This window comes from Phaseolus vulgaris, chromosome 1 (genome assembly GCF_051622355.1).
Source record: "Phaseolus vulgaris cultivar YP4 chromosome 1, ASM5162235v1, whole genome shotgun sequence".
Classification (NCBI taxonomy): domain Eukaryota; kingdom Viridiplantae; phylum Streptophyta; class Magnoliopsida; order Fabales; family Fabaceae; genus Phaseolus; species Phaseolus vulgaris.
The window spans coordinates 42,150,596-42,176,386 of record NC_143498.1 but is presented as its reverse complement, the minus strand read 5'-3'; the positions used below and the strand labels follow the sequence as shown (position 1 = coordinate 42,176,386).

At 32.8% G+C, this 25,791-nt stretch overlaps 3 protein-coding genes across 3 annotated transcripts; all 3 read left to right on the top strand.

The window, feature by feature from the left end:
• Positions 1 to 1,000: 1,000 nt before the first annotated feature.
• LOC137816012 (uncharacterized) lies at positions 1,001 to 2,167 on the top strand. The gene has a single exon (XM_068619115.2). It carries the CDS (start codon positions 1,001 to 1,003, stop codon positions 2,165 to 2,167), a length of 1,167 nt encoding a protein of 388 aa, XP_068475216.2.
• A 1,162-nt stretch (positions 2,168 to 3,329) lies between these two features.
• Positions 3,330 to 7,864, top strand: LOC137816011 (uncharacterized). Its single transcript, XM_068619114.1, has 6 exons — positions 3,330 to 3,549; positions 3,634 to 3,877; positions 3,968 to 4,784; positions 5,111 to 6,215; positions 6,655 to 6,804; positions 7,809 to 7,864. Exons 1-6 carry the CDS (start codon positions 3,330 to 3,332, stop codon positions 7,862 to 7,864), a joined length of 2,592 nt encoding a protein of 863 aa, XP_068475215.1.
• Positions 7,865 to 21,679: 13,815 nt separating this feature from the next.
• Positions 21,680 to 22,804, top strand: LOC137814128 (uncharacterized). Its single transcript, XM_068616700.2, has one exon. The coding sequence runs from the start codon at positions 21,787 to 21,789 to the stop codon at positions 22,372 to 22,374; it is 588 nt and encodes a 195-aa protein (XP_068472801.1). The 5' UTR covers positions 21,680 to 21,786; the 3' UTR covers positions 22,375 to 22,804.
• Positions 22,805 to 25,791: the final 2,987 nt, after the last annotated feature.

Genomic DNA, 25,791 nt, shown 5'->3' with positions numbered 1-25,791 from the left:
TTGACATGAGACATAGAAAAGTCAACGGTAGCTATAATTGCAACTTCATAATTAACTTAGAATTATGCAAGATGAAGGATTCTGAGAATTGACAAACTCATTCCATGCTAATCACTTTCCAACATCACGTCTTCATCCTAATGTCACTCTCTTATTTCAAAAAGGAGGACATTAATTAGGCCAATTACAACATGACCTAATTTACTATGAATCCAAGAGGTGCTTTCACTATTGCCAATAAATGAAGTAATCAAGCATGAGATATACTTGAAGATCATAGTTTCTGTATGGACTTTAGAGAGATCCAATGGAGAGAGTCTTCAGTGTAATTGGGAAAGGGAAAATAAAAATTGATAAGAGATATAACTAGGTTTTAGAATCACAATTCTTTTATGGCTGTTTAAGAGATATTAAATATTAGTGTTAGGTTTTAGAGATATAAATAAAAATACTTTTTTATATTATTTGAAGATAAGCCTTCCCTATAGAAAATATTTAAAACTATGAAGATTTAATTAATACTTTTTTATAATTATAAGAATATATAAATTAATTAATTGCAGTTACGAGGACTTACATTTTAGGTCTGACTTATCTTCTTTGCATAAAAGTTATGACAGCTTATGAATCTAAACAGGTCCAATGCGTTTCCAACTTAAATAATTAATTCAATTCACTCAAGTTTGCTTATATTTTATGTGTAGAATAATCTTAAATTAATAATAAAATTTTGTACGTATAATTATATTTATGTAAAAAAAAATCTAGTTATAGAACTATAAAGTCAAATAAAATCCACACCAAATAAAATACATATGTGGATGTGGGAGATGTAAAAAAAACAAGGCTTTTATGTTGGATTACAACAATATAGAGATAAAACATGGACAAGTATTCGTTAGATAAACATTGAGTAATGTATATGCTCTTCATTTAAGAGAGGTATAACAACCAAGATTTAGGTTAATGATTATTATTAAATTTTTGAGGGAATTACTCCATGAGAGGAAGGGAAACCCGCTCCTCCCAGCGTCACGGAGGTTCAGGCACCGATCAGATACCAAACAAACCCAGGAATGATTTCACAACCTTCTTTTTTTCTAATTTCCCAAATGGGTTTGGAGAGATGGATATGCGTAAGGTGTTTCAAAGATGGGCAAGAGTGAAAGAAGTGTTCATTTCTCGAAGGTTGAATAAGTGGGGGAGGAGATTTGGATTCGTCCGGTTCTTCGATGTTGGAAATGTGGGAAGATTAGAGAAGGAGTTAGATCAAATATTTATAGGTAGCAAGAAGCTTCACGTGAATGTACCAAGATATAGGAGGTTTGAGTTACAGGCTAGCAGGACAACGAGAAGGGGTGAAAAGAATCCAAATTTGGTGTCTCAAGGAGGGCCTTGGAGGAGGAGTTTGGAAGGCCCAGTGGTTAGAGGGAGGGTGGTTACGAAGGAGACATGGGTAGAAAAAAAGGGGAAGAAGTCTTACGCTGAAATAGTTAAAGAAGGACCTCAACAGAAGTGGAAGGGGCCAGTTATCACAACCCAAAAGCAGACCCTACCATGGATGGAGTGTAGTGGCATTGGTCAGTTCAATGCAGAGCTTGATTTCGAGCAGCTAGGGGATGAGTTTCTGAAAGGTGGTATGAGCATGATTAAAATACGTTATTTGGGGGATAAGTTAGCTTTGCTTACACCAAGAGAAGGGGAGAATCTGGAGTCCTTGATAAAACTCAATAAGGAGTGGTTTGAGAGTGTTTTTGACTCTATCGATCCATGGTCGGAGAATCATGTAGCGGGTCATAAAATTGTATGGGTAAGGTGCTATGGGGTACCTATTACTCTCTGGAACAAGGATTGTTTCTCCAAAGTGGTGGGTGAAATGGCATCGCTAGTGTCAATTGATAAAGCCACACTCTTGTGGGAAAATCTTGAATATGCTAGACTACAAGTCCGTCTTCTGAAGAACCGAAACGCACGGCTAGCGAAAAAAATGAAGATTAATGATCAAATTTTAAGCATCTTCGTAAAAGAAGAAACACCTTGTGAAACCAAAGGTCTTTGCAAATGTAGATATGATGGGTTTGCTTCCTCTGATAGTATTGCCTCGTCGGAGACTTTTGTAGAGGAAACTGCATGTTCTGTTAACAGTTGTGAAGAGGAGATCAGATAGTGGGATCGGGAGGGTCCGAAGTCGTATGGGGTGGCGGATGGAGGACAGGCGGTGGGTGAAGGAGCCCGAAGTGTGAATACGACAAACAATTTGGTAATTGAGGAAGATCTGCTGCATGGGATTGAGTGTTAGAATAAAGGTGAAGAAGTCTTCATAAATGAGGAAAAAGGGGTTTAGAAGGTTTCAGAAGAGACTGCGGATCTGTACACCTATGACCATGGGGCTGCAGCTCCTCAGAATAGTCCATCACATCAGGATGACATGGCCAAGCTAGTGGTAGACGTGGAGTTTGGCAATTCCCAACCCAAGCCCATAATAGGATTGGGCCAAGCGGGAACAGAGTTGGGCCTTTATGGTCGAAGGCAGAACCAAATTCCAACCCATGCAGAAGAAGGTGCTGGAGAGCAGTTACATGTAGCAAGTGGGCCTAGGTGTGAGAAGGAAAGAATAAGTGGTGACCCAATACTGGCAGGGGAGATGGAGCAAGATGATGAAGTAGGAAGTGCGAGGGAAAAACAAAGAGATGAAGGTGCGGCAGGAGTCAACGAACACCGTACTCCACCGCGTAGGCGTAGGTTGAAAGGGCTATGGGAAGTGGGGGAACCAAGCACCCACCCACGGCGGTCAGCAAGAATAAGGGCAAGATCCCTTCAGGCAAGAAATTCTCCCTCTACCAAAAATGGAACCATCTTTGCGTCTATTTCTGATGGGGATATAAATAACTGCAACTCTCGTTTACGGGACCCTGAAAGTATGGTGGAACCAGCAAAATTGTGGGAATTGGTAAAACATATGGGAATTGCTTGTCGAGGGGTTGAGGAAGAGGTTATCCAGGAAATGCAGTGCATGGAGTCGAGAGATGAGAAGTTCAGGCAGAGGCTTGAGGAGGGTATAAACAAAGGTTATCTATGCTGATAGTCAATCTGAACATAAGAGGTTTGGGGGGAGGAACTAAAAATAGATACTTGAAACAATTAATTGCAGGTGAAGGAGCAGAATTTGTGAGTTTACAAGAAACGAAAACTACGGAATTCACAGAAGCCAGATGTTTCGCTCTGTGGGGGGACAATAGAGTTGGATGAGTACATAATGAAGGCGATAATGGAAGAGGGAGCTTGCTATCCATGTGGCATATGGAAGCGTTTGCTATAAGAGTCATGTGATGGGGAAGGGTTTTATCGCTATCTCGGGCCACCATCTAAGAACAACACGAAGATGCACTATAGTAAATGTCTACTCTGCTTGCACCCTAAGTGATAAAAAGATTCTTTGGGAAGAGCTTACCAACATTAAAGCGGCTTCCCAGGATTTGGTTTGGTGTTTCTGCGGGGATTTTAACGCCATAAGAAGCAGAAGGGAAAGGAAAGGAGTTAGTGTTAGAGGTGAGTAATCTAGTAACTACACAAGTGAGATCAATGGGTTCAATAGGTTCATAGAATCCAATTTTCTATTGGATTTACCTTTAGTTGGCAAAAGGTATACGTGGTTTAAATCAAATGGCTTGGATAAAAGCAGGCTTGACAGAATACTTGTTTCTGAAGAGTGGTTGAATATTTGGCCAAGGTGCAAACAGTATGTCCAGCAAAGGGAAGTGTCTGACCATTGTGCTTTGGTGGTGAAGACCTTGGATAAGGATTGGGGCCCTAAACCGTTCCGAACTATTGATGCATGGCTTAGGGAGAGAGGTTTTATCGAGATGGTGAAGGGAAAGTGGTAGTCTTATTCAGTATAGGGGAATGAAATCTCCAAGCTTAAGGATAAGCTGAAATTGCTGAAGGGGGACCTAAAAATATGGAACAGAGACGAGTATGGCAATCTGTATAATTCCAAAAGAAATATCTTGCGAGAAATTGAGGTTGCCGATAGCCTAGACGTGGAAGGAGATGAGGTGGGAAGCATGACTTTGGAAAGAATGGAATTAACGAGCAGGCTAAGGGAGGTGGATAAAAAGATTGACTCCCTCATTTGCCAAAAAGCACGATCAAATTGGCTTAAGTATGGGGATTCGTGTACCAAATTTTACCACGCGTCCTTGAGATGGAGAAGACTCAGAAATGAAGTAAAGGGTGTAGTGGTAGGGGGTCAGTGGTGCGAAGAGCCATGCACGGTTCGTGTGGAAGCGAAGAAACTGTTCGAGAATAGGTTCAAGGCAACGAGAGATTTTGGGGTGAGGCTAGATGCAGTTGAATTTAACACCTTATCTCCAGAAGATAGCTTGAATCTCATTTTGCCCTTTAAAGAGGAGGAAATCAAGGAAGCGATGTGGCAATGTGATGGGTCAAAGAGCCCGGGCCCTGACGGGTTTAACTTTAAATTTCTGAAGGAAAGCTGGGCGTACATAAAAGACGAGGTTGTCAAAGCCATGGTCTCATTTCACAATTCTGGTAAAATACCGAAGGGGTGCAATGCGTCTTTCATAGCCCTGGTTCCAAAAGTTAAGGATCCCTCAAAGCTAGAGGAGTATAGATCCATTTCCTTAGTGGGGGCTATATATAAAGTCATTTCGAAGGTGTTGGCAGGCAGAATAAAAAAAGTTCTAAACTCTGTCATTGATGAGTGTCAATCTGCTTTTCTAACGGGTAGAGGAATGTTAGATAGCGTGCTCATGGCTAATGAGGTAGTTGAGGGACCTTAGAAGGAGTGGAAGGAGGGGTCTATGCTTGAAGGTAGACTTTGAAAAAGCATACGACTCGGTTAAATAGGAATATTTGTATGATATGTTACACAAGATGGGTTTCCACAATAAGTGGGTTATGTGGATACGAGGGTGCCTGGAATCGGCCACAGTTTTTGTGCTAGTCAATGGGAGCCCGACGGAGGAATTCAAACCAACAAGAGGACTGAGGCAAGGAGATCCACTTGCTCCATTTAAGTGTCTTACAATTCGCAGATGATACACTTTTCTTGTGCGAAGAGTCTCATAGTAATTTGGTAACTGTGAAGGCGATACTAAGAGACTTTGAGTTAGCATCAGGCTTAAAGATTAACTTTCATAAGTCCAAGATTGCAGGAGTGAATGTTGAAAGAAATGCTATGGCCAAATATGCAAAGACTCTAAATTGTGACCAAATGGGAATTCCGTTTAAGTACCTAGGTGTAGAAGTGGGAGGGAACCCAAGGAAAAGCAAATTCTGGGAGCCTGTGTTAACCAAATTAAAAGCAAGACTTAATGTGTGGAAAGGAAGATTTTTGTCCTTAGCAGGGAGAATTTGTCTAATTAAATCAGTCATTACAGCGGTTCCTCTATTCTACCTCTCCATCTTTAAAGCACCAGACTCAGTGTATCAAAGCATAGCCAGAATTCAACGGAAGTTCCTGTGGGGGTGGGGGAAGGAGAAGAGACCAATAGCATGGGTTAGTTGGGAAATCGTTTGCAAAACAAAAGAGGAAGGGGGTCTGGGGATCAGAGACATCCGGAAGTTTAACTATGCACTCCTGGCCAAGTGGAGGTGGCGACTTGTGTCGGATGAAAAAGGGAAGTGGAAGGATCTAATGATATCAAAGTATGGGATGGACCTGGATAATCCGCAAACCCCAGTGAAAATGCAGACGTGGTGGTGGAGAGATCTGCAGAAAGTATGTACAGAGGGAGAGGGAACAGGCTGGTTCCAACAACAGTTAACTTGGAGATTAGGAGGAGGTGACAAAGTGAAATTTTGGGAGGATGTGTGGTTTGGCAATAGTAGCCTCAAAACTCAGTACCCTAGGCTATTCTCACTATCCTTAAATCAAGGTCAAAGGGTCAATGAGGTGGGGGAGTGGGAAGATGCAACATGGCGGTGGAAAGTAAGGTGGAGGAGGCCTAGATTTGAGTGGGAATCCTTGATGGAAGCAGATTTTCTCCAACAAATATCCCGGGCAAGCGTGTTGAGGGAACAAAAAGATGTCCAGATGTGGGGGAGAGAAGATCTGGGTCCTTATTCTGTCAATTCAGCTTATGGGTACCTAATTAAGCAGGCCAGAAGCCCACATCAGGAAGTGTTCAACTCCCTATGGAAGATTAAAGCGTTACCCAATGTCATAACCACAGCGTGGAGGGTCCTCCTAGGTAGAATTCCAACTAGAGTGAGTTTGAGAAAGAGGGGGGTGATTCTAAGCTCAACGGTCTGTGTGTTATGCAATACTAAGGATGAGACGTGTCAACACATTTTTCTAGAATGCTCTTTTGCCTAGAAGGTATGGACCCTATGTTTTAACTGGATAGGCATACAGTTTGTACAACACAATGACTTACTGAAGCACTTCGAGAACTTCTACTTGACACAACTGAGTTGTAAACAAAATCTCTTGTGGAAAGGAGTATGGGCAACAATAGTGAGGTGTATTTGGGAACATAGGAATTCTATTGTGTTTAAACGAGGTGTAGTAGATGTGGAAGAAACTTTCCAGCTGGTCCAGCTTAAGACGTGGCAGTGGCTAAAGCACAGAAGCCACTCCTTCAATTACTCCCTTACAGATTGGGTTCTCAATCCCCTAATCTGCTGTAGAAGTTTTAAGTAATTGGAATGGAAAGAAGGAGGATAAGGACTGGGTATTAGCCACTATGGTTGGAGCAAGGAAGAGGCATGGGTACAGTAGGTCTCTGATGGAAGTGGCAAATCTGGAGAGGATGGTACTACAGTCGGTGATCGTAGAAGGTATGCAAGTCAACACGATCGTCGGTCAGTGAAGTGGTGCTCTACATAGGTCAACATGATTGCCGATCGATGAAGCGACATTATCCATTTGTGTGTAGTCGGTGGTCGCCGATGTTATACAAGGTCAACATGATCGTCGGTCGATGAACCGGCGACCGCCATGCGTACGTAGTAGGTGGTCGTCGAAGTTATGCAAAGCTCAACATGATCGCCGGTAATTGAAACGGCGATATCCATAGGTCAACATGATCGTCGGTCGATGAAGCGGCGCTCTCCATATCTGTGTAGTCGGTGGTCGTCGAAGTTATGCAATGCTCAACATGATCGCCGGTAATTAAAACGGCGATAGTCAATATGACCACCGATCGAGGAAGCGGCGTTCTCCATGTGTGTAGTCGGTGGTCGCCAAAGTTATACAAGGTCAACAGAATCGCCGCTCGATGAAACAGCGATCTCAATGTGTGCGTAGTCGGTGGATGTCGAAGTGATGCAAAGGCTAACATGACCGCCGGTCGGTGGTCGTCGAAGTTATGCAAAGATAATCGCCGGTCGAGGAAGTGGCGTGCTCTTTATGGGCGTAGTCGGTGGTCGCCGAAGGCAATGTGCATGGGTAACTCGTCGCGTGGCGAGGTGAATGTAGAGGGCATCAGTTGTGGGCGTCTCGAGTTGTATGTTGCTTAAGATCTAGGAACTAGACTGGGTAAAGGCTGGTTTGGCTGGTTTCATGCTTCTAAGAGAAAGGAAGGAAGCTTAGTCTTGAGTCCTATAAGAGCTCACGTAGCTGGCACTGCCAAGGGCCTGACTCATGGGTTCAGAGGCGCCATGTGTCTATAGGCATGAAGGGTACATTCAAACTAGACTGCGATCTTGTTTTGATAATGTATGCAGCAGAATTTTAAGGCCTGGATGGAGCTGGAATGGTGATGTAGAATGTTGGTTTCGCATTATACTGCAGCAAGCAGATCTTTGTTGTTGGTCATATCTGGTTTTGGTTGTTGTCATAGCCATCTTGTTTGATGCTGGTGGTCCTTTTGGATGCTGCTCTAAATGGCTCCAGTAATAGAATTCGCTTCGCCTGCAGGTCGCAAAGCAGATTGGATGTAGGTGTTTCCTAGATGCTGGTATAGACTTGTTAACTAGCTTTGGGTTTTGTCCTAAGTTATAAGGAGGAGAAATCTTTTTTGTATAAGGGTTGGGATACCCCCTGAAATATCCCCTTTAAATTTAATTTATTCATTGCTGATAAAAAAAAAAACAACCAAGATTTAGGTTAATTTTGATAAATCTAACATAAATTAGCCATTTTTTAAGTCCGTTAGGATCATAACCAATACAAATAATCATTATTTACTTTTATTATGACTATATTTTTTTTCAGAGAAAGTTGTTTGTTTTAACTTAGATGCAAAACTTGTTATACATAAAACTAACAATATAATACACAATCATTCATCCGATATACAATATAAACTACAATATTTTTACCTAAAATTTCAATAAAATTATCTTTAACCTAAATCACTTAATGTTGCAAACAATATGATAAACCTAACTATACTATTTATGTTAAAGAAGATAACATACCAACTCTATATTCAACTCTATATTGTCTATAACATATCATTTTAGGATAATAGAGTTTGATCTTGAAAATTTGAACATTTAATAATATTATTCAATACTCATAAAAGTAAATATAAATTTATCCACATGTTGAGATGGATTACATTTGTTCAAGAATTAGTAATATCCATATAAATGATGATTCACATCTAGTACATGATGTAGTACTCACATTCAAATGATCTCTTTACCTATTACACTAGAATGATAAATATATCACAATATTGTTTGAAAGTTTATTAATAAAGTAATTAGTGCATGTATTAAAACTAACCTTAGGATAAATGAATTGCAATGAATTTGCTTTTCTTCTTCCACTTAATGTATTAGTTTTATACCCACTAAACATAATATCCATTTTTTAGAGCATATTCTTTAACATATTCAAAAAAATTGTAAAACTTTTATCAGTTTATCAATCTCTTTCTTTTAAAATGAATAATCCTAAAGCTATTGACAGCCTCATATATATCACAATATTGTTTGAAAGTTTATTAATAAAGTAATTAGTGCATGTATTAAAACTAACCTTAGGATAAATAAATTGCAATGAATTTGCTTTTCTTCTTCCACTTAATGTATTAGTTTTATACCCACTAAATATAATATCCATTTTTGAAAGCATCTTCTTTAACATATTCAAAAAAATTGTAAAACTTTTATCATTTTATCAATCTCTTTCTTTTAAAATAAATAATCCTAAAGTTATTGACAACCTCATAAAATTATTGCCCCATGGTACAATTGGTTCTCCAAATTAGACTTCAAACAATCATACACATGTACTCCTCTAAAATGTTCTTTGACAAGATCATATATCATCTCACATAAATGATCGTTCTTTCCTTCTTTAAGGTATGACTAATTTAGAATATAAAGTACTTAGTAACTAAATCATTGGTAGCTAATGTTAAATATCATTTAAAAATTAATTTATAATTTTTTTATTAATAGTATAAACTAGTTTAGAAATCAATAGTTTCTTAGTTTATAAAATAATATCTAACTTAGTAAATATAATGGCTAATTATTTTTTTAATTTTTAAAATTAGTTATTATTTATTGATTTTATTATGGTGATATCAAATAAACATACTTATTTCTTAAACTTGAACAAAATTATTTTCAACGAATTACATCGTTTTACTTCTATGATACATCTAAACTATATATTTTTTTACTAAAATTTTCCTATAAGACATTTTTTAAATTTCTTATAATTTAATACCTAAAATTTTAAACAATCTAGTGATTAAAATAATTTAATCACTCTTATCAACTAAAATAATCAATTAGTCCTTATATTTTTTTACTATTCTAAAGTCTAAATTACAATTTTAAACAACTTATATTATTCACTCATTTGAAACAAATTAATTTTAATTATATATTTATAAACTTATAAAACTCATAAACACATTGTATTTGAAATATAAAAACCAAAATTTCATTTAACAATAATCTCAGTATTTTTTATTTTTTTTTAATTTCATATTTTATATATTTTTTAAACATTTTATTTTTTAAAAAAAAAAGAAAGAGAGTAGAAAACTATTCGGTCCAAATCTCAATGGAGTTTCCGATGCCAGAAATTAAAAAGAAAATAGTTGAAAAAGTTTAGCTCTATGAAAACTGAATTCTCAATTGAATAATAAATAGCATAAATTACTTTCAGCATTGTCCAAATGCAAATCCTTATGAACACAAATTGCATCCACACTGCATGATCACTCTAGTGCAACTTTCATGTGCTAGAAAAGAAGATGGAAAATGACACCACATTTTGATTACATCAAGTGAGGTCTTGTTTATACTTTACAACTGCTAAATTATGAAACTATCAATGATTATAATCACTTTACAAACTTCAGCAGTATCTGCAAATGATATCAAAAGCACTCATATAGCTCAACCATACTAGGTTAAGCTACTTATGTATACTTCATCGTTGCTAAGCAAAATAAAGTTCTGCGCCTCTGTAACCTTACTGGCACTATAAAAACCTAACATTACGCAACTTACTATTGTAGCTGACTTCTTCAATTGTTAATTATTTCATACATTTTTGGCAAAAAAAATTGGTGGGTTGAGAAGTTCTCCAAATTTTGTCTCATCATCAAATTCTGCGTGCATTATTGGAGTTGGATTGGTCATGTAGTTGTTGAGTTTTGTACAACAAATTAACTAAAAGACTTGGAAATTTAACCTTTTCTTGTTTGATTGCTGCACAAGCTTACACATAGAGTAAATGTGTTATTGCTTTTTCTTTCTCTTCCTCTTTATTCTTTCCATGGAGTCAATTGCGGAGAGTGAAAGAACATATAAAAGATAGGAATCGTTTAAAAGATCAATTTGTAAGTCAGTGTATAAGAAAAGAAAATAAGATAAATAAACCAAGTTTTTATAAAACTAATGTATGTATATTAAGTTTTTTTAAAATAAATAAATATATATAGGAGAAATAAATAAATAAATAAATTTGTTTTAAATTAATTACGTAAATTGACTTTAATTTATAGGAGAAATATTTTGTAATAGAAAATTATACGAACAAAGTTTTAGTTCATTTAGTGTAGAAACTGGTATTACCCTGGTTAGTAGGTTCTATACTGAGCAACTCCAGTACAAAATAGCAAACATTTTTCTACACAGAAACTTACTAGGAAGAAAGCAAATAAAATAAAATGACTAGAAAGGAAAAATAAATGAAATAAAATGGTAGAAATTGACACATTATTTTGATGAGAATAAGAAAAGTTGAAATGGCGAATTGCATGGGAGTTTCTTTGACGGTGACAAGTGATGCTGAGGGAATATATTAAAGGAAAGGTGAATTATTCCTATCCTCTGAAGCCACTCAATGTATTTCTTTTGTTTTTGTTTTATTAATTTATACTTTCATTTAGTTTATGTATTCTGGAATAATACTTCATTCAAAATGTAATGGGGACACAGTGAATTACACCCTATGTGTAGAAAATAGGGTGCATGATGAAACTTAAATAAATTTGAGAGTTCATTATTTCAGCAAATAAAACAAATTGGGAAATGAAAAACAAAGTTCAGATTGGAAATAGTTAAAATTAGGATTTGATCCAACTTGGTTAATATATATGTTTTTTTTAAGTACTTTAATTAGAGAAATTTTATCCAGTGATACTATTAAGATTCCATTACAACCAACATAATAATCCTCGTCATACATTAGTTTATATTAATTTTAATATTATGAATAAATAATTTGTCACTGACGCAAAAATGTAGATATAAATTGTTATAATCCTTCTAAAAAGTAAATTTTCTCAATTCAGTGTTATAAGGTACTGAAATTTCATCTTTTAATCTTAAACGAAAAACCCAACTTAATTATTCTCTAACAAATGGTACATTTCTAACTAGTTATTTTTTATTGGTCATTCCCAATGTCATTAGTTACATTATAAAAATGTAATTATCCAAATTTAAATTTCTAAATCCCTTAATCAAAATAATGTCATTAATGCTTCATATTTTCAAAGAAAAAATTATTTGTTACCAATTTTAAATCTTTGAGTGATAATTATTATCACACATTTTGAATTGACAAGGAATTAATGTTACAACTTTCTTCTCTTAGCATGAAATAAGACTGTGATAAAAATCGTGGCAATAAACTTCAAAAGTTTTACCTTTATTAGAAAATGTCAAACTGGCCACTAATTAACCCCTTGCTTCACTGTTAGAAAAACTCTATGTATATTCATCATAGTCAACTAAATCCACAAAATAATTATCTCTTAAATTTTCAAGACATTTCATTGAAAGATTAAATTAACCTTAACACAAGAAAATTTAATTTTAATGATAAATATAAAATTTGTCACTATTTATATATTATTTATTTGTGACTATTTTTTTTTCCACTAATATTGTTTATAATAGTGATAAAACTAAAAAATATCACAATAAGTGTATTAAAATTAGTGATAAAGATAAAATTTGTCACTATTTATCTATTATTTGTGACTACTCAATTTATTTGTCACAAATGTTATTTATAATAGTGACAAAATTAAGAAATATTACAATAATTATATTAAAAGGTTAAGATCACATAATAAATAATTACTAAAAAATATATAATATTTTTTTATAATAAGAATATAATTAATATAAATTTATTAAATATTTATATATTAATAGTTATTTTTATCAATAATAAATTATTAATTATTAGTCTGTTGAAATATGTCTAACATTATTTTCATTTTATGATAATATAATTAACCGTGATAAGTATACAAATTATGACTATTTTTTTAATTTGTCACAAAAAGTTAAAAAATAATTGTTCTACTTTAGATTTGAACTCAAAACCCTTTAATGAAAATAAAATTATTATTTCCACTATACCACTTTAGAATTATCACAATGTTTGTATCAATAATAATATGTCATAAATTCATTTTTGCAAAAAAATATTAAATTTATGTTATTTTATATTTAAATGTATGATCTTGTTTTTCATAAGTCAATATTGTTTTTATTTTGTGATAATGCAATTAATAGTGTTATATATAAAATTTGTTACTATATGTATATTAGTTATGACTATATTTTAAGTTGTCACTATTTGTATATTAGTTGTTACTATATTTTAAGTTGTCACTGTTTGTATATTACTTGTGACTATATTTGAAGTTGTCACTATTTGTATATCGGTTGTGACTATATTTTAAGTTGTCACTATTTATATATTAGTTGTTACTATATTTTAAGTTGTCACTATTTGTATATTACTTATGACTATATTTGAAGTTGTCACTATTTGTATATCATTTGTGACTATTTTTAAGTTTTCACTAAATTTTTATTAAATATAAAAAATATACATGTTATAAATAATTATTTATTAATGTAAAATACCATATGATAAATTTATTTTTCTTTCAATAAAAATATAATTAATAATTTTTTTTATTGAATTTTTATAAATTAATAATGATTATTTAATAAAAAATATCATATAATACTAATTTCATTATTATTATATCACTAGTAATTGTGAAAAAAATATTAAATTTTTTCTATTTTAAATTTGAACTCATAATCTTTTATTAAAGAGACAATTTTACTTTCATTGTGTCACTTAACAATTACAATACTTATTTTGACATGATCGGTCGGTCACTAAGATCGAGTGACTGACTCGTCTAGTACCGACCGATAATTAACAATTTAAGAAATTATACAACTAATGTGTTAAAGTGAAAAAGAAAACATATAATCAGAATTCATGAAATTATAGAATAAATAATTAAAAGTACATAATTCATCGGTCAATAATTTTTTTTATCTTTTCTTTTCAATTTAACACTATTTTTATTTGACTATATGTTCTTCTTTTTTCTTCATACTTTATAAATGATATAGACTTTTACTATTTATTAAATTTTATCTCTTTCTAAAAATAAATATAAGTATAAAATATAAATGATTAAGTACAAAGTTTGTTATTATGTATAAATGCATAAATATAGAGGATAATGAATCAATCTTTATTTGTAGGCTTTTATTTATAACTGGTTAAAATATTCAAAAATAACTTTGAAACTTATAATTTAGCTAGTTATAACTAAATCAGTTATCAGTTCTCCACATATGTTGAAAGATATAAGTTATAACAAAATCAGTTATCATGTATTGTTCTCCACATATGTTGAAAGATATAAGTTATAACTAAATCAGTTATCATGTATTGTTCTCCACATATGTTGAAAGAATATATATCTTCAAATATCTCAAAGTTAAGATATTAATAAGATGTTAGTATTTAGGCTTATTATGAGAAAAATGCAATTATTATCTTTGAAATAATATACAATTATTTAATTGTAATTATTATTTTATTGTAGACCTTATAATATATTTAAATAAATAATAAAATATAAATATAATTATATTTAAGTTAATATATAATCAACACTTATTGTTAAATAAAATAAGATAATTAAGTATTACTTTATTAAAAATATATAAAAATGTAACTTCATTTATTAAAATAAAAAATTATAAATTTATTTAAAAAATTAAAAATATATAATTTTTTTAAAAGATTATGAAAAATAAATATTTTTTAAGAATATAAAAGTTTGAGTCACATGTAAAATGATTTATAACGAGATAACTATATTTTTTAAATTAAATTATAAAAAAGACATGTTTTTTTTAAAGTAAACTTGAAGATAAACTAATGTTATTTTGTACTTCTTATATGGATCCATCACATATGTAACCCTAGGATTACACCTCTCCTCAACATTACTCAAAAACTCATGTTTGTATGTTTGTGAATATCTCGTGAGATGTCTAATATGAATAATAATAATATTAATGAAATTAATAATATAAATGATATTAATATTATTAATATTATTAATTATATTAATATTATTAATCATACTAATAACTATAACAATAATTATAACATAACAACAAAACTTGATTCGTGTAATCGTTAAAGTTTCTTCCCTCATTTAAGGGACTTAGCTTTGAATCCCACCCGGTGTAGTTTATTTCTAATATTAATAATAATTATAATAGCATATATAATATATTGTGAATAATAATTGAAAATAATACTAAAGGAGTTTCTCCAAGAGTGGAAGTGAGCATATATGAAATTATTTCGTATATAAATATTTTTTTTCTTAAAATATGATTAGCATATAATCAATTCACTTTTAAGAGTGCATTAGGATCTTTTAGGAGTTTACAAATCAAATTAAATTTTGCATATGCATCAATCTATAAGAATTTTATATCCCAAACTTATTAAATAAGTAATTATCATATCAAATGTTATTGAATAAGTAATTATCATATTGGTATATGTACATATCAATAAATAAAAAATCAACTTCAATTCTTGAACACAATTATTGAACAAAAATGAGTGTACCATTTTAAAGTTATACGAGATTTTCAGATTTTCATCCACAATAAATCACAAATTGTTTCGTCTGAAGTCGATATCCCAAGTAACCGTCAAATGGTTAACCGGCTATTCGGATAATTAGTCGGCCTCTCGGTCATTATTCATCAAACACTTGTTAAAGCTAACAACGAATTAGGGATAGTTAAGCATAGTCAAGGGGTCATTGGGCCTACGCTAACCTTGTGGAGCATAAAGCCCAATAGAACAATATAAATAGAGGTAGACCCCATGACATAGAGAGAGGATTGTTGAACACAGAACCCTTAGCGGCTAACGTGAGCTTTGGTGTATACGGTCAACAAAAAGATCTATAAGTCAAGAGTCAGAAGAGGAAGATACTCGTTATGGGATATTCAGTCTTTTTGTAAGAATATTTTGGCCTCCACCATGGGGCCGAAAGAAAAACCTATCGAGACATCACATGGTAGCCACACGAAGCATGATGGGAAACAACAGGCAAATTGAAGAAGGATCATCACCTGATTTGATGGCCCTGATGCTGGAAATGAAGAAAGAATTGGAGGACATGAAGCAAAAGAACACGAAGGAAATAAAACATCTAAGGGCCGAGAACCAAATGATGAAGGAGAAGTTGGTGTGTGGGTATACTCTGTCTGCCGAGGATAATGTCGGAAGCTGAAGACAATCCGATTATAGAACCCAGTCACACATGCAGGGAGAGAACAACTTGTGGTTGAGTTGCACCTATACGGCCTCAGCTGGTGGTACGGGCATGTCATATCAGAGACACCCTTTCACCAAGGCGATCATGGAGGTACCGGCAACTTGGAAAAGTCCGACAATAGACAAGTACGACGGTAGCACAGATCCTAATGAGCATGTCGATGCTTATGTCACCTAGATCAGTCTATACATGGTTGATGATGCTCTGATGTGTCGAGTTTTCCTTACCTCTCTGAAGGGAACCAAACTAAATTTGTTCACTCGTTTATCGCCATCCTCCATTGATTGCTTCGATACCTTGGTATCCAAGTTCTCAGCTCATTTCGCCACCAGCAAACCCCACCACTTAACCTCCCTCGCTTAGGTGAACATATGGCAGGAAAGGACTGAGGCATTGCGGACATTCATGAATAGGTTTGGGAGAGTAGCTCTTAATATCCAAGACCTTAGCTCAAAAGTTGCGTTACACCACCTAGTGACCGCCTTTAAAGTCGGTCCGTTCTCTGATAGCTTGTGCAAGAAACCGACGACGAGCATGGATGAATTAAGGTAGAGAGTTGCGAAATTCATGTAACTAGAAGAAATGGGAGAATTCAAAACAAAGCTGATAGACACAATCGAGCACCAAAGAGCTAACATGAGAATTTTGGGAGGGATGCGACCACCACTAAGGCCTATGAAGCTTTCAAAACTGCTCCGGTTCTCGCATTATACCTCACTAACGACGCAACAGTCGAGAATACTAGAAGAGGAATTGAATGCCGATTTGATACCACCATATAAAAGAAGACCTACGTCGCCCAACGCAGACCAAAGTCGGCACTACAGGTATCATCGAAATTTCGACCACACCACAGAGGAATGTGTCTCCTTGAAGGACAAAATAGAGGAGCTAATACAAGCTGGTCACCTAAGACAATTTGTGAACAAACGAGAAGGAAAGCATGCTCGATAAGAACTGTAGGGGGGACGCAAAGATTATCGAAGGAGGTCACAGACCCCTAAGAGAAAGGGAATGAAGTAGTTCACCTGAGGGGGTAATTAACACCATAGCCGGAGGCGGAACCACACATTCGTCCCGAAAGCGCCACATACGAGGCATGCACCCAATCAACTTTATCAGTTGAAAGTGCACCATGTCGCCAATCACCTTCACGGACAAAGATTTTGAAGGAATTGACCCGAATCAAGATGATTCGATGGTGATCATAGTGGAGGTAGCCAATTACACAATTATGAAGACCCTGGTAGATTAGAGGAGTTTTGTGGATGTGATTTTCTTGAAGACCTTCAAGAATTTGGGTCTACCTCCGGAAATGATAGCTCCCTTTGATGAGCAGATTGTTAGCTTCTCTAGTGACTGAGTTGACTCAAGGGGGTATGTCGACCTATACACAAAGTGCGGAGAAGATGACAAACAGAAGACTATCAAGATTAGATATTTGATCGCCGACACGGAAACCTCTTATAACCTACTTTTGGGAAGACCTTCCCTTAACTGATTAGGAGGAATTGTGTCCACCCCACATTTGACAATGAAATTCCTAGCCGAAAATGGGAAAGTGACAAGGGTAAGGGCCCATCAAAAAATTGTCAGGGAATGTTATGCAGCCAGTTTGAAAATTCCGCCAAGGTATAAGTTGTGAAAGAAGGTTATAAGAAGGTATATATATGATGAGATAATTTGGATTGAGATGATGTAAATATCTATGGATGTTGTGACCAAATTGTGGTTTTTGATATTAAACACAAGAACCTATTAAGAAAAGAAGAAATCTTAATTTTATTGATAGTCAATATCACATAAACTAAGATATCATTAAAAAAAAACTACTTTTACCAATGGTTAAAATCTGTCAATAATTAATAATATTCTTAATTATTATTAATAATTTAAAAAATATATATAATATAATATCACAATTTTGTTTCAGGGAAAAAGTTGAACCTGGTTCAACTAACTAGAAGAGCTTGTAACTACTAAACCAAAGACATTTAGTGATCAAGTGATTATGTTATTATTATTATTGCTACGGTTATTATTAATATTGATATTATTTTAATTATTATTAAATTTACTAACAGATTGTGTTCGCATTGAAAAATCAACAGAGTGTGCTCACGCTCAATTACTAGTGTATTTTATTGATGGATAATATCATTTGTCAGTAAATTCAATCTATAATAAAAAAATAATTACTAACTAACTCAAATTTAAATGACGATAAATTGAATAAGATTGTATGTTACTTTATAAAGTTGTTCTTACCGATTGACTCTGGTACAAGCTCTAGCTCCGGATTTAAGAAGTTTTAATCTCAATTGAAAATATTTAATCTTTTATCTTAAAGGACTCGAAGTCAAGTCTCTTGAGGAATGTTTGTAGAAGCTTTAACCATTACACCAAACAAGTTTTGTTATCATGTTATGATTATTATTATACTTATCAGTATGATTATCAATATTAATATAATTAATAAAATAAAAATTAATAACGTTCTTCATATATTTAACATCATCATTATTATTAATATTATTAATATCATAATATCATAATATTGTTAAATATTATTAATATTATTATATATTATTAAATATTCTTATTATTATTATTATTATTAAGTATTTTTAATATTATTAAATATTACTAATATTATTAAATATTATTAATATTATTAAATATTATTAAATACTATTAAATATTATTAATACTATTAAATATTATTAATACTATTAAATATTATTAATATAATATTAATTATATTATTTAAATTATTATATTAATATTATTAATTTTATAACATTAATAATATTCATAAATTTTATTATTATTATTTATGAATATTAATTATGATTTTATAATTCTTCGTATTATATTAATATTTTTAATATTATGTATATAATTATTATGATAATAGTTGGTAGGTAATAGAGATTCGTGGGTGATAGTTCCTAGGTAATAGAAATTCGTGGTAATAGTTGGTAGGTAATAAATATTCATAGGTAAAAGTTGGTAGGTAATAAGATTTGTGGGTAATAGTTGGTACGTAATGCTGAATTTACCTACGGATTCAGAATCTGTGGGTAATGTCCGTTGGTAATATTGTTCGTAGGTAATGCTGAATTTACCTACGGACTCAGATGTGTGGGTAAAAATCCGTAGATAATACTGATTTTTTTTGTAGTATAAATTATATTAGTGTTGTCGTAATTAAAGTTGGTAAAAAACAGAAATTATATATATATATATATATATATATATGAAGTTAAAATTGTTAAATAATATTTTGATTACAGTTCTAAATCTGATTTTGAATGGATTTGATGTAGTTTTTCACTTAAAAATTTAATAAGCATCATGGGCAGCGTAAAAAGTCGTGTTTAAAACATATACTTGAGTGTACGTAATTTGGCAAATGTCTCCTTCAAATCCAACTAATTGATGTGTGAGATTCATTCATGTAGGACTATTTCACCATAAGATAAATAAAAAAAGGGTTAGAATTTGAGATAACCTGCATAGTTCTTGAGGTGGCATACATACAACATATTATAAAACGTTGTTATTGTTTTAATACGAAAAATTATCTACATAATTTATTATTTAATTTAACTTTCAATCAGTTTCAGCCACTTAAGAAATTAAGATAGTTGGCACAAAACACATATGTTTCTAAGGTGGTACACTACGTATTTGAAATCAGTGCCTCATATACACCTAATCCATTTGAAATATGACCAATCCAATATACTTGCATTAAATTTTAATATGAGTAAAAAGTAGTACCTAACTAGGGATTCACCTATTAAGAATAACTGGAAATACTTACTTTTAATTTAGATCTTAAATTTTATTTTTAGATAATCAAAGATGAATTAAATTATAAGAATAAGTATAATAGAATCCGTCTGCAATATTTTTTTATGACAATTTAATTAAGTATAATTTTAGAAGTTTGTTATCTCTCAATTTATTAATTGTGTAAATAATTAAGAAAAAAAATATTTCATAAACTAACAAAAGGTGACTTTACGCTTGGAGAACTCAAATTATGTATTTCGAAATTAATACAAATATATTTATTAAATACTTAATCAATTAATATTTAATAATAGAACTTATAATATCATTATTTAAGAGTCATTAAGTGACATCTATCAATACAATAAAATCGAATTAATAAATAAAAAATATACATATATATATATATAAGAGTTAGGTTAAGTGAAGTTTAATCTAAATATTTATTTATTTTTCAAAATTTATTGATAGTTTAAGCTCAAAAAACTTTCCATAAAGTGTACACTTTATACGGGATAAAGTAACATTATTTTAATTGAAATTTTAAATTTCGACACGAGTTCTATCGTGATTAATATTAATTTTTATAAAATATATAACTCACTACTTTCATAAAATAGTAAAAGCCTATACTGTCGCATTAATAAAGTTTCAAATGAATTAATCACTAGAGCTTACACAAAAATCCCACAGTGTTTTATTTAATTAAATTTTATGTTTGAAATGGTGAAATTGAAAGAGGAAAAAGATAGGGTTTCTTTATTACTTTTAATCTTTAATTTTTTTGTCAAATAGAAAAAAATGAAAAGAAACAAAGAAGTAAAAATTCGAATTGAAAAAAAAAAGCACACATTATTTACACAACATTGATTATTTTTTATCTTTAAACATGTAAAAAATATATTTAAAAATCTTATTTAGCCGCAAGAAGTAAAATGTGCAAATTCATTGAAAACTACTTAACTGCGGACATTTCATTTAACAAATAACACAAATAAAATCCACAAATTTATGATAAATTAAAAAACTATTTAACGTTTCTAATTTTGACACTATCATGACATGCAAAAACTAATTTTAACGTCAAAGTTTAAGGAGGTAAAGTATCGAAATTTGATTCATGCAGATATAATAGAAGACTTTTCTTAAATGTCCTTAAACAAGTGGTCGTATTCAACTAAATCACTCCACGATATAGATAATCCAACTTTCTTACGTTATACTCTTACAATTATTATTATTTCATGATCTAATTTCTAACGTCATTCAATGACACACGTTCTTCCCCCTATAATAATAATAATATAATGGAAACAAAGTGTCAAAGTACGTATAAATTTGTAGGATGCTATTGTTTACGCAAAAACCAGATTTGGGTGCAAATGCAGATGAAACTTCTTGCAATAAAAAAACCACCAGAAGTGTAGGAAACTGCAAGGCTATTAATGAAACATTTAATAATATAGTTCCTGGATGAGGTATTACATATAATCTTGGGTTCGTAATTATGGCGATTCTTGAGCCTTAATCACCGTTCTCGAATTGCATACTCTACTGTAATTAACATAATTACACCAGCAGGAAAGAAATTGAGTGTTCGTGAAGCTGCTGAAACCAACCAAATTTTTTAAAACAAACAAGCGGGTCTTATTCCCAACAACATATCCACAAAAGAAAAAGAACAATTTGACTATTTTTCCCACAGAAAAAGTGTAGGGTAGCCTTTAAATAAACCAGAAAACAAAGGGTAAAGCAGTAATTCAGGAGGGTTGTCACCCCATATAAACTACAACAACAGCTCTCAAACATGGACCAAACCAAATACATGTAACACTCATCACTCTCTCACAAACACTGTGTCTATGTACCTGCTCCTTCCTTTAGGCACACACAAAAAATGTTTAGCCCTTCACATCTCAAAACCTTGTACCCTCTTCAAGTCTTCTCAGTAAAACCATCGTCCCCATCTTCAACCATAAGCTCCATGAAGCTGAAAAGAATCGTCCACACCCTCATAGTCTCTCACTTGTGCCGAATCATTCGTGCACTCTCCAAAGTCAAAGCTGTCGTGGTTGAGATTCTTAAGGACAATTCGAGCATCCACTTCTCTAACAAAAAGCATATCAACAACAGACGCAAGAAGATCATCTTAGGCTCCTTCAGGCTTCACTATAACTGGTGCTCCTCCAAATCCTCGCATGTGTTACCGGTTCCAGAACCGGTTTTCGAAGGGTTGTCTGCAGCCGCGAGTTCGGGGGAGCCACAAGATGAAGATTGCCCCTACCTTCGGTGGCTTGAGCAGAAGAAGGTTGAAGTCGAAGGTGGCGAGAAGAAGGGTGCAAGTGCAGGTGCAAATAATGAGCATGAAATGAATGAGATTGATGTGCTGGCAGAAATGTTCATTGCCAATTGCCACGAGAAGTTCAGGTTGGAGAAGCAAGAATCTGATAGGAGGTTCCAAGAAATGCTGGCTAGAAGCATGTAAAGTAGTAAACCAAAAAGCTCAAGATGTTTTGGTGTTTTTTTTTCCAAGTTAGTTCCCTCGGTTGTGCAGTGCTTTCCCACATTCGAATTCGAAGCTGTTGACAACATGGGAAAGAAAGGTTGTCCATCGGATTTTATTATTTATGGTCATATTTCTTAATTTGCCTTTTTCTTTTTATCCAAACTTTTCAAAAGACCAAGGGAGGGGAGTTTGAAGAATTGTACATGATATGTGATGGAATTGGGAATTGTGCAATTCTTCTGTCTATACGGTCACTGTGGCTTTAACCTTTAATTTTCAGACTTATTTTCATGATAAAATTGAGAACTGCGGAATGGAATTATTATGTAGATCTCATCTTCACTATTCCAGCTCATTGTATACAAGATGCATAACCTCTCTGCTTTATTACCACTTGTTTTCATATCAATCTATGTTTCGGTTCCGTTTTTTTCTCTTTTTTTTTTTGAAATTATTGTGTTTTGTTAAGTCCGTACATGGAATAAAAGATGCAATATATATAAGCATAGATGTCTGTGTTGATTATTGAATATCTATCAGTTATTGTATGTTCACACTCACGTATTCTCGCTATAATGAAAATATGTGATGAGTAAGTTACTCACATTCAAAGCTAATACCCAATGTACACAGCGTACTGTGTTCCAAACACCTAAATATTGGTATAAAATTATTGGACACCGACGTCTTATCCACTGTCAAACGATTTTTGGTGGTACTTTCTTGTTTGCTAGTCCATGTGTAGGTTGTGGCAAAAACAATGAGAAAGAAATATCAAACTTTCCAATTCATTTGCTAACATATTTGTTTTGTAAGACTTTTGGAGATCGAGTCCAAATATGATATTTTTACTTTTTAGCATCTTGAAGCTTCCAGCACCCTGCCATATGATTGCATAGCTATGGAGCACATGTCCATGGTAGAGCTTGATTTTGCAGAAGTTAAGTTTACTTAAAATTGTTAACCATTTTTGTTTGTATCTGGACTCTAGATAAAGAGTGGACTCGGTCTGTACCAACTCACCTACTCCAACTCCTCTCTTACTTTTATTTTTCTTTGAATTTTAGTTTACAAACATTTGATGAAATTAAGAAAAGGGAGAAATTGTTAGAAAGGTACAAAATGAGCTTTATGTAGCACACTGGAAGATACACTAACAGAAAAGACTAGTTCTTGGGTTCATAACAGATTATGAGAATCTTAATTAACCTTAACATGATACAGACAGTAATAATATTAAAATGATGGTCCCCATTAGGTAGGTAAGTGCTTGGATCAAGATGCACGCACTCTCACTCACTACCGGACAGCTAGACAGGTTTGAAACTGGCAAGATAGTTAAGGTGATAGATCCAACGTGTGCTACTTTTCAAACCCAAAATCATGTTTACAAGTAAAATAATATAATACTAATCCATTGAGCTTGTCATCTATTTCTGCAATCTTCAGATGTACCAACTTAGAAGGTTATCATTCATTTCCCTTCTACCACTGATTGTGTTCTGTCTTACTTGACTAGAATAACATTTCAGAAAAAGAGAAAAACGGACATCTTGTATCAGCCTTAAAGAACGAGCACATGTTCATGACAAGAGCATAGGTCATTGATGTCATGTGCTTATGCACTTAAAGAAAATAAAAGTTGTATTCTTTTAGCCTAGTTTGGATATAAATTAGTTTTTGTTACTCAACCAGATCAGCCAAGAGTGGCATATCCTGCCTTTGCACACAAATTCGTACACTAATTTAGAAGGTTTTTTTTTATTGTCTTGTTGCTCATGGACCATGCATATGCATCGGCATTTGCTTAATAGTTCGAGTATCTCAATAATTGAGCAAAAAATAAACATGGTAAAACAGATGGTAAAAGAATTGTTTATCCTCAAGTGGGATCCTGAAAGTCAGAGATAAGCTAGTTTATAGTAGCTAATTGCAAGGGTAAATAATTGATATTAGGCTAATGGACTATAGTAGTCTAGGGTAATCTTTGGGATGGGACTTCCTGTCTGATTAATGTTGGATCTTGAAGAAACCTGTGAGGAATTGATAATTACACAAATGATAAATAATTTTGTAAACAAACTATTGAGTATAAACAAAACTGTCTCAGGAAATATGCTAAGTATCACATCAGTTCGTGAATGATTAGCCTATCTTATGTAATTGTTGAGGAATCTCAACTGTTTGATGAAAGGAACACATAAATAGCATCAAACCATTTACACATTAGGATTCAGATTCAAGTTTAGTGGATGAAAAACAATAGTAATTAGAAAGGAAAATCCTACTAAAAGTGATGATGCTAAGGTTCTTGAATAGAAATTAGTGACTTGGTGATAACACTCCATATGAATGTTATGTCCTAATAAATTTATTTTAAAAAATAATATATAAGTTTTTGAAAGGAATTAATTTTCAGTTTTCACATATTTGTGTAAGTACAGAAGTACAGGAATTAAGACCAGTCAATAGTCCTTTAGCAATTATAGAGGGTTAATGACAGTAAAAGGAGATAGTTATGGCATCAACATTGATGCCTTTTATTCTTCTGACTTATGCTTTATTCCGAAACTTCTTTAGATGCTTTATTGCAGATATGTATGGAAGCTTTAATGGATACAAACTTGGTGCCTTTGGTCTCCTTGTTACCATAGAAACTGCTTTTACACATAAAAGTGAATGGGTGGAACCACTTGAGATTTTATTCTCTAGGACAGGATCAAATGGATGAGGTGCTTCTACCTGCTCTAATTCCTCACTTCAAATGTGAAACCCAACTTCTTGGACCACTGGCCACTCAGGATCTCTGTTGTACCAGCATTTGGAATAGTTTGTTTTGCTATCTTACAAACTAATTACTCCTATTCTCCATATTTACCAAAACAAATTACACAAACAAACACAATCATACCTACCTCTTGGCTAACTGTTATCATCAAACCTTTTCAAACTCATAAAAACAATTCTCAAACTTTCAGGACACACCAGAGAAATTTGGTACCATCTCTGAATTTGGCAAAATATTGTTAAGAATGTAAACAGGGTAAAATAAATGGATCATCATGTTGCTTAACAATTATTGCTAATACACTGTACATAATATTTGTAAACTAATCACCAAATTGCACCATATCTCTAAAATTGTTGGCTAGACAATACAACAAAAAGGTTAAAGGCAAAGATATCTCCATTAAAAAGCAATGAGTTATAAAATTGATCTTGACATAATATCACACTTAAAATCTTAAGATATATTGAATAGGTGATCATTATCACTTATATATGTTTAATATGTGTGTTTAATGTGAGACTTTATAGGTCATATTCAATGATAAAATTCATTTTAAATTCTTAACTCATTTTATTGGATTCTTATGCGTTTCATTTAAAGCTTCC